The 11,617-nt window shown below is 37.9% G+C and overlaps 3 protein-coding genes across 3 annotated transcripts; 2 read left to right on the top strand and 1 right to left on the bottom strand.

The window, feature by feature from the left end:
• The first annotated feature begins 87 nt into the window (after window positions 1-87).
• Window positions 88-992, top strand: LOC117928255 (protein EARLY FLOWERING 4-like). The gene has a single exon (XM_034848168.1). The coding sequence runs from the start codon at window positions 246-248 to the stop codon at window positions 693-695; it is 450 nt and encodes a 149-aa protein (XP_034704059.1). The 5' UTR covers window positions 88-245; the 3' UTR covers window positions 696-992.
• Window positions 881-11,025, top strand: LOC117928253 (phosphoinositide phospholipase C 6-like). Its single transcript, XM_034848166.1, has 10 exons — window positions 881-963; window positions 7,451-7,996; window positions 8,136-8,332; window positions 8,428-8,563; window positions 8,653-8,916; window positions 8,993-9,213; window positions 9,299-9,416; window positions 10,184-10,336; window positions 10,411-10,497; window positions 10,578-11,025. The coding sequence occupies exons 2-10, from the start codon at window positions 7,667-7,669 to the stop codon at window positions 10,869-10,871; spliced, it is 1,800 nt and encodes a 599-aa protein (XP_034704057.1). The 5' UTR covers window positions 881-963; window positions 7,451-7,666; the 3' UTR covers window positions 10,872-11,025.
• On the bottom strand, window positions 3,479-6,951 carry LOC117928254 (peptidyl-prolyl cis-trans isomerase CYP20-1-like). The gene is made up of 8 exons (XM_034848167.1): window positions 6,763-6,951; window positions 6,337-6,396; window positions 6,128-6,206; window positions 5,487-5,534; window positions 5,364-5,387; window positions 4,381-4,563; window positions 4,170-4,245; window positions 3,479-3,842 (listed from the first exon to the last, which is right to left on the bottom strand). The coding sequence occupies exons 1-8, from the start codon at window positions 6,838-6,840 to the stop codon at window positions 3,704-3,706; spliced, it is 687 nt and encodes a 228-aa protein (XP_034704058.1). The 5' UTR covers window positions 6,841-6,951; the 3' UTR covers window positions 3,479-3,703.
• Window positions 11,026-11,617: the final 592 nt, after the last annotated feature.

Here is an 11,617-nt window from a genome sequence, read left to right as displayed (position 1 = left end):
GCAGCTTGATTAGTAGTTGCCCACTCCACTTTTGCCCTTTTTCATTTCTTAAAATATCCCTTCTCCAATGAAACTCCTCCAGAAGATATTTTCTTGATTAACTTCGTCCCACTACCACCACACCTCCACTTCAGCGCGTGCCCTTCAAGCCTCCCTCTCTGTCTCTTTTATCAAGTCAGACTCGTACGGAGAGAGATACATGCCTGAGAAAGCGGGATTCCTCACCATCGCCGGCCGAATCTAACATGGACGACGACGCCTCCAATGGCTTCCGCCGCCACCGCCACCATAACAGCCGCCGTCGCAGTCGACAAAGCTCCGCGACCGTTGATCACCGTCGAGCAGGTTTCGGCCCCGCGGACGAAGGAGATGACTCCGGCGGGGAGGCGGAGGAGGGCAGCGCTGAGGTTTGGGAGACCTTCAACGACAGCTTTCGGCAGGTGCAGTCCGTGTTGGATCGGAACCGCGTTTTGATTCAGCAGGTTAACGAGAACCACCAGTCCAAGATTCCTGATAATCTCGTCAAGAATGTTGCCCTAATTCAGGAGATTAATGGAAATATTTCCAAGGTTGTTTCGCTCTACTCCGATCTCTCCACCAACTTCTCCGGCGTATTTCATCAGCCAAACGAGAACGAAAGCGGAGCGGTTGTCGCTAAGAAAGGTAGTGTCAAGGGGAAGAACACGGAAGCTTGAGTCGATAAAAAATTTCTAAGGTTGAATTCATCTTATTTGTAAATCAGTTTCTGTTGTTGTAGTGTGTTTAGGTTTCAAATTACTGAATATCAAAACACTGCTTCTGTTTATGTGGGTGTTGGAGTCTCACTGTTGGTGTTCGTCTCGGTGGAAAACTATTATGCTCATGCTGTGTTTGTTGTCCGTTGTTGTTGTGTTATAAGGAGGATGACTGCGGGACGGCGGGACCGACCCCATTATCTTCCTCATCGACTAATAGACAATTGAGGTATTTATGTTCTGTTTGTTTCTTTGTTATGTTATGTGTTTGCTCTTTGATATGGGTAATTGATTTAGTGTACCAAGATAGGGCTTTGTCTCTGACCTGAAAGAATGAATGAACGCAACTGAATCAGGACAGAATTGTTACTTCAGATGCTCTGTTTGTAAATAGTTTAGGTGCTCAGTTTTTTAGGGTGAACAGCATCATAGATTCATAGATTGATTAGATTCACCTTATTAAGTGCACTTGACAATTAAGTTCCTTCTCTGAAAGTCTCCTTGGAAAGTTATCTATTGAAGGAGGAGCAGAGTGGATACAATCACAAGTACCTCGGACCATAATTGTGAGGTATAAAAAAGTTTAAGGTTGCTCATCAAAAGGGAGTTAGGCCAAATTCTTGTAGTTTCCATTTGGAGATAGACCTTGGTTTGTGCTTTCAATGATTTTTTCAAGACATGGGTGTTTGTTACGTTTGCGTCATATATCGCTTCAGTGAGCAATGAAATGTCGTGCTTATGCTGTTTGTTATCCTTTTGGTTAAAAGGAAGAGTACAGCTGGAATGCTTGTTTTCTTGTTTGAAATTGCAGACCAGATGAGTTGTCTGTGTTCTGTTTGATTATTTGTGTTGCTTGTGATCTGTATCGTGTGATTGGGTTCACAGAAAATGAATTTCTTCATTTTGGACCTGAGCTTTGCGGTTTCTAATAGAGTGTAAAAAAAAAAAAGGATGTGTACAAGGAAGCATGAATTAAACACTGGTACAAATGCCCTGTTAGCTATGGAAAGGGTTGTTCTTCCTCCAGATGGGTTACTCTCGACCTTTGTTTAAAGCTCTTGTTATGGATGAAAATAGACTTGTGTAGCTGAGCGCAAGTACATGGAATGGAAAAAAAGGGCTTTTTTGAGTAGTTCAATGAACACAACCAAGAAGTACCTTACTTGGGCATATGAAGCTCACTAAGCCATTTTTTGCTTGTTTCTTTGTATCAAAAAAGTTTTCTCTGTTCATGTTCTGCACAAGTGAAGCTAACCTAGTCATTTTGTTTCTCTTTGTATCAAAACAGTATTCTCTGTTCATGCTCTTGGAGGGCTAATATTTTCCCCCTGGAAATGGCCGGATGGAAGGAGATATATTCTCTTTAACCTCCTATATTTCCCTCTGCTCTTGCATAATAATCCAGTCTTAAAAGAACTAAATTTTTTTGGTGGTTATTAAAAGCTCCAAAATTCGCCTGACGATCTGAACATTATATTTTTTATGATTTGAGTTGACAAACAACTCGGATGAGAAGCTTCTTGTTCTTGACTGGATGTTTGGTTCTTGGCAAATTTGAGGGAAAAAAATAAGAAAGAAAAATGGAAGAAAAGAAAAAGTATTAGAAAGAAAAAAAAATTAAAGTCAATAAATTATTTTTATATATTTCTTCAAATTTATTTAATTTATTTTCCCTCTTTTACATAAAAATAAATTAATTTAAATATATATATATATATTTCTAATTTACTTATATTTGTTTTTCTTTTGTAATTTCCATGATAAGACAAACATGATACAATCAATTTTCTTTTCTTAGTAAGGTTTTTTATGTCCTTATACTTTCCTGAACCAAAAATGACAGGAGTTTTGTTGCCTTGCACGGCATCTATACAAGTAGTAGGTTCCTTTGGGGCATGTTCCTTGTAGGAACTGGCTAGAGGAAAATATTTCATTTTACCCATTATCTTCATGAGCCCATCTTGAATTCGGATTGCCTCAGCCTTGTTGTGGGTGGATTATTGTGTTGCGACTCAGAATGGACCGATTTTGTTTCTTGATTGTTGAACTTTGATGAATTTGGTAAGAGGATAATCTGAAACACTGGAAAGAAGTAAGAAATGATGTGGTAGGGAAATGTAGAGCATTCCAAGTAGGAGATAACGGTGTAGGAAATAAGACTGATCCAAATAATAAGTGATTTAGTGTGAGTCTAAGGTTCTATAGTTAGACATGGTGAAGAAATCCGTCTTATGCCGTAGGCTAAGGCATGAATGATTGAGTGCAAGAGTGATTCAAGATTCATAATTCATACTGTGGGATGCCATAGACTCGGGGAATGGGGCGATGAGTTAATTCGTTAGTTTTATTGATGTTGGTTGCATATTGTAATGCTCGACAAATTCTCTCAAAAAATTCATTGGGGAGACGGTAAAACAGTGGGGAAAATTCTATTTCTTCTTTTACTCTCTCTTCTTTGTTTTCCCCCCACCTTGTCAATTCAATTGACTGAGGCCTTGCTCAAGGAAATTCGAATTTGATTATTTGCTGTTGAAGTTGGGGATGCCTTCACAATTTGCTACAAGTTGACATGCATTCTGGAGAACACCAATCGCTCTTTCTAACCATACATGTTTAGATTCAAGGTCAGATCAGATTGGCATGGTGAGGACGTCGTTGTGTATTTAGCTATTTTTCACTGGAGCTGCTAGAGGATAACCTGGAATGGAGCATTTGATGCCCAGTTATCATGGTCAAATAGAACCTTTGTAACAACTGGAATTCAATAGTCTATAAGGCAATATATGTAAAAGTTACATGCTTCCATAGACCTATATTATGAAGTTTTTTCATGTAAGGCCTTTTCCCAACTTCTGCTGCACACCATAAGTGAACCGAAGTTATCGGACTCGTCTCTGAGTTCATAATACATAATGATCACGTGGTACATAGTAACAATTTTATTATACAACAAAAGATGAAAACAGTAATTATAGAGGCAGTTCACCACTGTCTGAAATGACAGCTTTTTGAGTGGGCGCCCCGTTCCCACTTCCCAGCTCTTCAATTTTGTAGACCACCTCCATCCCAGAAAGCACCTTGCCAAACACAACATGTTTGCCATCCAACCTTCAAAAAAATAAAAATAAAGAAGTGCGGTCACATGAGTTCAGAAACTTACACAAGCCTGTAAAAAAATAGTCTCAAACAGAGTGTATTTAATCATGCAAATCCATGTCCTGGAGGCAATCACACCAAGAAATTGTGTGAATCCAGCAAATCTATAATTCTGGATACCATATTATTTCAAGTGGGCCACAATGATATCAGTTTGTTAAGACCTGGGACATCACATACAAATGACGCTCCTAACTCTTCTGACAATATAAAACATTATCTAGAATGCCATTTGTCTAGTGAAAAAATCCTACTAGTAAGGAGGAAATAGTTGATTACCAATGAGTTGCTACTGTTGTAATGAAGAATTGCGATCCATTGGAGTCAGGCCCAGCATTTGCCATTGACACAACTCCTGTTATCAAAATGAAGAAGTGAACAAAGGATTTCTATTGAATACTCTTTAAAGTGCACATCATAACCAGTTAATTGCAACTTGTTCGAGTGGATCTTGCAAAGAAGAAACCTAGTCAACAGACTTTATATTTACCTGGACCAGTGTGATTCAGTTTAAAGTTCTCATCAGCAAACCTCTCACCATAGATTGACTCTCCACCTCGTCCATCACCCAGGGTAAAATCACCTCCCTGGATCATAAAGCTGGGAATAATCCTATGGAATGCACTCCCTTTGTAATGAAGAGGTTTCCCACTCTTTCCCCTCCCCTTCTCCCCTGCAATGCATCATTAACAGGATCAGCCTAAAAATTATAAACCTAATTTAGAAGACATAGCATACCATCAAGATTATGACTTCAACCCTTTTCACATAAACTGACACGACTCCAATGATCATCATGAAAACTTAAGCCCGGTCCATTTCACACAGGTGCGTCTCCCAATGGAGCTGAAGTCTAATTGGAAAACCCCATCAACCTCCCCCTCATCATTTTGGTACCACCCATACCCCAAATTTAGTCACTAAATGTACCATCAAGCCTTTTTGACTATTTTTTTAAGAAATATAGAAAATAAATTGTGTTTGTAGGTAAACTAATGAATTCAAACTTATTTATTAGTAACAAGTGTATAATCAGATGGCCACCATAGCACCCAAAGGCCAAAAAACTGCAACATAATTACCAAAATTGGCGCATAACCTATATAAGCACAGGGGTATGGTCTTGACAAAAGGTAGCCAAGACATCATCTATGCAATGCTTTGTTACATTGATGATTAAACTTCTAGAAGTCACATTTAACACAGATCACTGAAAGAGTATTCTCCAAACTGCAATGAAAGTTGCGTCTTTTCTCCATGATGCAGTAAAGTAACAACATCCACCGATCATTACATTCTTTCTTTTTTCGTTATACACAGTTTGGAGGATATATTTGACTGCTAACTGAGATCTTTCAGCAATAATCCGAAAAAATGGGGCATGTACTTCAGCAAAATGAAAGTAAGTAGTTTATATATATAATTAATGAAGGCATGATAAACAAAAGAAGGGGGCAAGAGTTACATGGCTACCCGTGCAAAGCGCCCGGAAGTTTTCTGAAACACAAACACATATAACAAATAATCAGATTATTTTCATGTACCAAATCAAAATGAAAAATTAGCAGTGTTATCCTCAGCATTTGGGTGCCATACCTATGGTTTTAGGAACTGTTTTCCCAAAGAGACCCATGGTAATGCGGCCTGAAAGCAAATAAATCACGAATATAAAACATCCTTACATAAACTAAGATTACTGGGAATCTAAATTTAAATATAAGCAAGATATTCACTATATTTCTAGTCGGTGAAAAAACCCTTAAACAAGTAACATAAGAATAAACATTTCAAGTAGAAGCAAATCCGTGCAGCCAATTGGTGAGGGCATGGTTCAACATCTCGTGAAAGTAAAACCATTTATATGTGTTCTATGAAGAGTTTCAAATGAATCCATCCTGGTTTACTCTAAGCAGAAAAATCATCGGCATTTGTTCTCCGAAGAGTTTCAAATGAGTCTATCCTGATTTACCACAAGCTGAAAAAAATCATCAGCAGTTTGCCCTACTAAGCATTTCAAATGAATATATCCTGATTTACTATAAACTGAAAACATCAGCAGCAGCTCTGTTGAATCCGAAACTTTTGCCTCTAGTGGAAGAATTTTAAGTGGATTTCAGCTCGGATATATTCAAATTCAACCCCCAATGTGTCAGCACCCACTCTCTAATTCCAATTCCGCCATTACATCCCAAAAATTTCTCAAAACAGATGAGCCCAATTTTCCAAACATATCATACCAATGGGTTTTCCGCTCACTTCGACATCAAAATAGACTTTGTGTGTCACTCCATCTAAATCCTCCTTTGACTTGCTTTCCTGGAAAAAAGGGGGGCATAACTAAATGAATCAACCCAGGCACTTGCATTTTTGGATTTACAGGTAAAACAAAACCCAAAGATCCATCTGCTTCAACTCAAAATAAATTCTGGAAAAAAAAAAAATCTACCTTTTCAAGCGTGGTATTGATAGTCTTCTGCTCAATTGAGACTGTGGCACTCAATTGACTCTGCGCAATTGTAACAAAAAAATCAATATAAGAATAAAAGATTCTAATAATTTCATTCTTCTCACTTGTATAGACTCAAGAGTAAACCCTATTTCCCGATGAAAAATACCTAATTACGAGTTCAATAAATCCATCAATAACCAAATTTCAAAATCTAAATTGTACTCCAAACCCTAGATCCTACAAACCCCGTAACCCATGTTTGAATCGAAACAAACCAACCCAATTCACGAGCTCCATTCTGAAAGAATGAAGAAAATCGAAGGGAAAATGCCCTCAGAAATAGCTCGATTTCTTAAGAAGTTTTCTCATTCTTTCCCGAGAACCAAACAAAGTGGGGGGAAACTACAAACCAAGAATGAATACCTGAATGATTGCTAGGGTTCCAATCAGAACCATAATCCATATAACAGCCACTGTAATCAACCGTCTTGTCGCCGCCATCGACTCCAGACTCTCTCTCAATCTCTACTTTTTCAGCCCTAAGTGGAAAAACTGAAACTCCGATCAGATCCAAAAAAAAATTATTTAATATTGTCTTTTTTTTGGGGGGGATATTAATTTATTTTAAAATTGTTAAAAATGAAGAGAAGAAAAAGAAATGGAGGAAAATCACAGGTGGCAGTTTGTAAAAACTTTTCTTCGAAACAAAAACAATTTTTGTTATATTTGTCTATTTGAATTGCGGGTCAATTAATGTAAAGTGATTTTGAAATCTCTTAAAAGTCAATTGTTGTCATTTTCATCGGCATTTTGTACTAGATTTGAAACCATCAATACCTAATCTCGGAACATAATCAAGTATAGAATTGACTTTTATTATCTTATTTTTCTGGTAGATTTATAATTATATCATTTTATTACTTCTCATGATTATGTTTGGATAGGGTTGCCTTTTCTTCTGGGAAATGTTTTCCTTGGATCTATTATTAGATTATTTATTGTATTGGAATTAGATTTTTCCAAATCTTCTCATTTCTTAGTAAAATGGAAAAGTTTCTCACTATTTTGGTATTCATAGTAAGTTTATTTGAAATATATTTTGTTTACTTAGAAATTTAAAAGAGCGGGAAACCTCGACGGCCGTGACTCAACGACCCGATCCACACAGAAATGACAAAACAACAATGTCAATAATATAATAATAATAATAAACGCTTCAACGATCGACCTATAAAGACTCCGAAATCCAAGCAACGTCCGAGGAATTCCCAGAAACACTGAATTTTCACATTTCCCAAACACAGTTTCCGCTGACAATTTTGATGAGATGAAAACCCACAATTACAAGGTGTTTAAGTGCTTCAGCAGGAAGTTCAAGATCGGCGGAGTGGAGCCTCCGCCATATGTTAAGCTTATTTTTGCGAAATATTCCGGTGGAGGGACCCACATGGGGCCCGCCCAGTTCAGCCGCTTTCTGGCGGAGGTTCAGGGCCAGGAAGGTTGCACGGTGGCGGACGCCGAGAGGGTCATGGAGGAGGTTGCCCGCCGGCGGCACAACCACATTGGATTGATCGAGCATCAGCCTTGCGCCCTCACACTCGATGACTTCTTCCATTACCTCCTGTCCGATGATCTCAACCAAGCCATCAAAACCCAGGTCTTGGTTTTCTCTATCTTTCAAAATTCTCGCCCTGTTTTGCTGTTTGCTTCCTGAGAAAACACAAGAAAAAGAAAAGAAAAGAAAAGAATTTCTTGATTGTTAATTTTAGCTGTGTTGATTGATAATCTGGTTTCAGGTACACCATGATATGACTGCTCCGTTGCCACATTATTTTATCTACACAGGTCATAATTCATACTTGACTGGAAATCAAATCAGCAGTGATTGCAGTGATGTGCCAATCATAAAGGCCCTGCTAACAGGCGTGAGAGTGATCGAGCTCGATATATGGCCAAATTCCACCAAAGATGATATTCAGGTTATTCATGGAAGGTACCACTTAATTCCCAATTCGGATCATCTTCTACTATTAGAACTCTTCAGGTTTTTTTACAGATGAAGTGATCTCATTATCTGAATTATTCTAGGACACTAACAACCCCAGTGACCCTCATCAAATGCTTGAGGTCCATAAGGGAGTATGCTTTCATCGCCTCTCCATACCCTGTGATAATAACTCTAGAAGATCATCTTACACCCGATCTTCAAGCTAAAGTTGCAGAGGTTAGATTCATGTTGTTCATGGATTTAAATTTCGAAGCAAATTTTTCTGTTTGTCTTGTTTTCTGATCAAGAATTGGTCTTTCTTCTAGATGGTTACTCAAACATTTGGGGATATGCTGTATTACCCTGAGTCCGGATGCCTAGAAGAATTCCCATCCCCAGAATCATTGAAGTATAAGATTATTATTTCGACAAAACCGCCAAAAGAGGATGTTGAAGCCAAGAGAATCAAGGGAAAAGAAAATCCTTCTCCAAGAAAAGAAAATTCCTCTCCAAGGGAAAGGGATATGTGTGAAGAATCATCGCAGAAGGAGGTGTCTGACCTACTAGCTGAACTGGAAGCTGCAGAGAGGGTGAGAGATGAAAAAAGAAACATATCTGAGCACAATTTCTGATGCTTTGCCTCACTTCAACTTTGGTTTTTGGTAGGAGAGTGAGAGCTACGAGTATGAAGAGAACAGCAGCAGTGATGGCGGATCAGGCCAGTCAGAGACGCCTAAATACAAGCTCCTAATCACAATTCAAGCGGGGAAGCCAAAGGGTGGGTTGAAGAATGCCTTAAGGGTTGGGAGTAACGAGATTAGACGTCTTAGCTTGAGCGAACAGGCACTTGAAAAGGCTGCTGCCTCTCATGGAACCGATCTCGTGAGGTACTCATTCAACCATTCCGTCCTGCATACCTGCTAGTAGTTTGCCACTGTTATAGTTTAGATTTCAATATTATGCCTTTTCTAGGTTCACACAGAAGAATGTTCTGAGGATATACCCTAAAGGGACGCGAGTTAACTCATCAAATTACAAGCCAATGCTCGGGTGGATGCATGGAGCTCAGATGGTGGCATTTAATATGCAGGTTGGTTCAAGTTTCAGGTGCTGTGGATGAGAAGCTTTACTTTATAGTTCTCTTTGTTTTTCCATTAGTATCTCTTCCTTGTTTGGTTAGTATCAACTCTCAACCATCAACAACTGAAAATTACTGCAGAAAGAATGCTTTTGCTTTCTTCAAAGTTATTATTAGCAATTGCCTTTCCTTTTCCTTCCTTTACAAGTTTCAAGCAGTGTTTGCTTACCCGTATGCATTTATACAAGCATATACCTATATGGTAAGGTGAAGTTGTCTTTTGTAATGATTCTCTTCCTTCTGTATAGACATTAAACGTTCTAAGCTCAATGGGTCCTTTAAAATGTGTCTACATAATAGTTAAGAGGAATTAATTACTTGTACACTGTGAAAAACTTCTCCCCTTCTCTGACATGACGAGAACATCATGTTTATATATATATATATATATGTATATAGTGAGTTCCTCATAACTATATAAACGCATTATAAAGCCACGATGACTCATTGGACCTAGAGCGAGAAAGAACATAAGATTACAAATGGGGCATTAGAGCCAATCCCTGTTCTTGTGTGGGACTGCCTTTTAGCCTTTCTTCTACTCTTGCCCGTGGTTGTTTTCTTTCTTCCTTGAGAAGAAATTGATGGAAATGGAGGCAGTGATTCCTTGTCTCCTAAAACCGACTTCAGATTCTTGTTGATAAGATCTTGATTTATCTAAAACACTTAACATTTCCTATTGTACTGATATCTGATATGTGAGCATGTTCATGTAACAGGGATATGGAAAATCACTCTGGTTAATGCACGGGATGTTTAGATGCAATGGAGGGTGCGGCTATATAAAAAAGCCTGATTTCTTGATGAAGAAAGGTCCATATAGGGAAGTCTTCAACCCTAAAGCAACCCTGCCAGTGAAGACAATCTTAAAGGTGACTCCATCTTTCTAGCTTCAGTATGAATTCTGTCCATAACCTCTCCTTAGTATCTCCCGTCACTGGAACAGGTGGGAGTGTACATGGGCGATGGTTGGAGCTTAGATTTCAGCCCAACACACTTCGATACATACTCCCCACCAGACTTCTACACAAAGGTGTGTTAGACTCAACACTTCACAGTATTTCCATCACAATGTCTTTTTTCAGGTTTACTTACTGCTAAACTACATTACAGATTCACATAGTTGGAGCACCTGCAGATAATACTAAGAGGAAGACGAAGATAATAAACAACAACTGGTTTCCAGTATGGGATGAAGCTTTTATGTTCTCATTGACAGTTCCAGAGCTCGCTTTGCTTCGAATTGAGGTACGAGAACATGATAGATCCGAGAAGGATGATTTTGGTGGGCAGACATGTTTGCCGGTCTCGGAGCTCAGGCCTGGGATCCGCTCAGTTCCTCTGTTCGACAAAAAGGGGGAGAAGTATAAATCTGTGAGGCTACTCATGGAGTTTGAGTTCTTATGAACTCTACATTGCCTTTTCCTTTCAAACAAATTTCAATCACATTATAGGTCATGTACAAAAAAGAATGCAAGTCATTATCATTTGATAGTGGGGATTTTTACTTGCTTTATGTCAAAGTTAAATGATAGATTTGAGAGGCATATTATGCTGAGTACCACAGTTTTTGGGCACTGTTTTATAAATTTGGTACCATCATGTAAGCTTTAGATATTCCTTTTACACTTATAGTGTAAATGCGTTCAAAAGCCCTCGAGATTTAATGGCCTCAAGCCATTACAATCAATTTCAAGTGTAAATACTCATGAATCCTATTCTAGGTTAAAAAGATAGAGTTTGACTATCTATGAATCTATGTGTCATGGTAAGGATTTTTTTCACTATGTTTGGTTTTAGGAAGTGCTAAGGAAAAATAAAAACAAAAATAAAAATAAAAAGTAATTTTTCATGAAAAATATAAAAGAAAATTAGATATAAGTGAAATTAATACATTTTTAAATTATCTAATTTATACATAGAAGAGTTAAAATAATATATAAAAATCAAGGATGAAAATATCGGTAATTACGAATATATCGGTACTTCGATTTTATGGATATATCGAAGATATATTGGATATATAGGAGATATATCGACGGATATTTTGAAAAAAAATATTGGTGCTTAAAATTGTTAAAAACTCATGAAAATGTAAAGAAAACCTCATAATAATATAATTAGAAATATAATAGACATTTTAAAGTTATTTT

The sequence above is a fragment of the Vitis riparia genome, chromosome 13, assembly GCF_004353265.1.
Source record: "Vitis riparia cultivar Riparia Gloire de Montpellier isolate 1030 chromosome 13, EGFV_Vit.rip_1.0, whole genome shotgun sequence".
NCBI classification, from domain to species: domain Eukaryota; kingdom Viridiplantae; phylum Streptophyta; class Magnoliopsida; order Vitales; family Vitaceae; genus Vitis; species Vitis riparia.
This window is presented reverse-complemented; position numbering and strand designations above follow the sequence as displayed.

Coding starts and splice junctions, on each gene's coding strand:
- LOC117928255 (XM_034848168.1), top strand. CDS start 246: ATGGACGACGACGCCTCCAATGGCTTCCGCCGCCACCGCCACCATAAC.
- LOC117928254 (XM_034848167.1), bottom strand. CDS start 6,840: ATGGCGGCGACAAGACGGTTGATTACAGTGGCTGTTATATGGATTATG. Junction 6,397..6,762: donor GAACCCTAGCAATCATTCAG/GTATTCATTCTT, acceptor ACAATTGCGCAG/AGTCAATTGAGTGCCACAGT. Junction 5,535..6,127: donor AGTGAGCGGAAAACCCATTG/GTATGATATGTT, acceptor ATTTGCTTTCAG/GCCGCATTACCATGGGTCTC.
- LOC117928253 (XM_034848166.1), top strand. CDS start 7,667: ATGAAAACCCACAATTACAAGGTGTTTAAGTGCTTCAGCAGGAAGTTC. Junction 10,337..10,410: donor CAGTGAAGACAATCTTAAAG/GTGACTCCATCT, acceptor TCACTGGAACAG/GTGGGAGTGTACATGGGCGA. Junction 10,498..10,577: donor CACCAGACTTCTACACAAAG/GTGTGTTAGACT, acceptor ACTACATTACAG/ATTCACATAGTTGGAGCACC.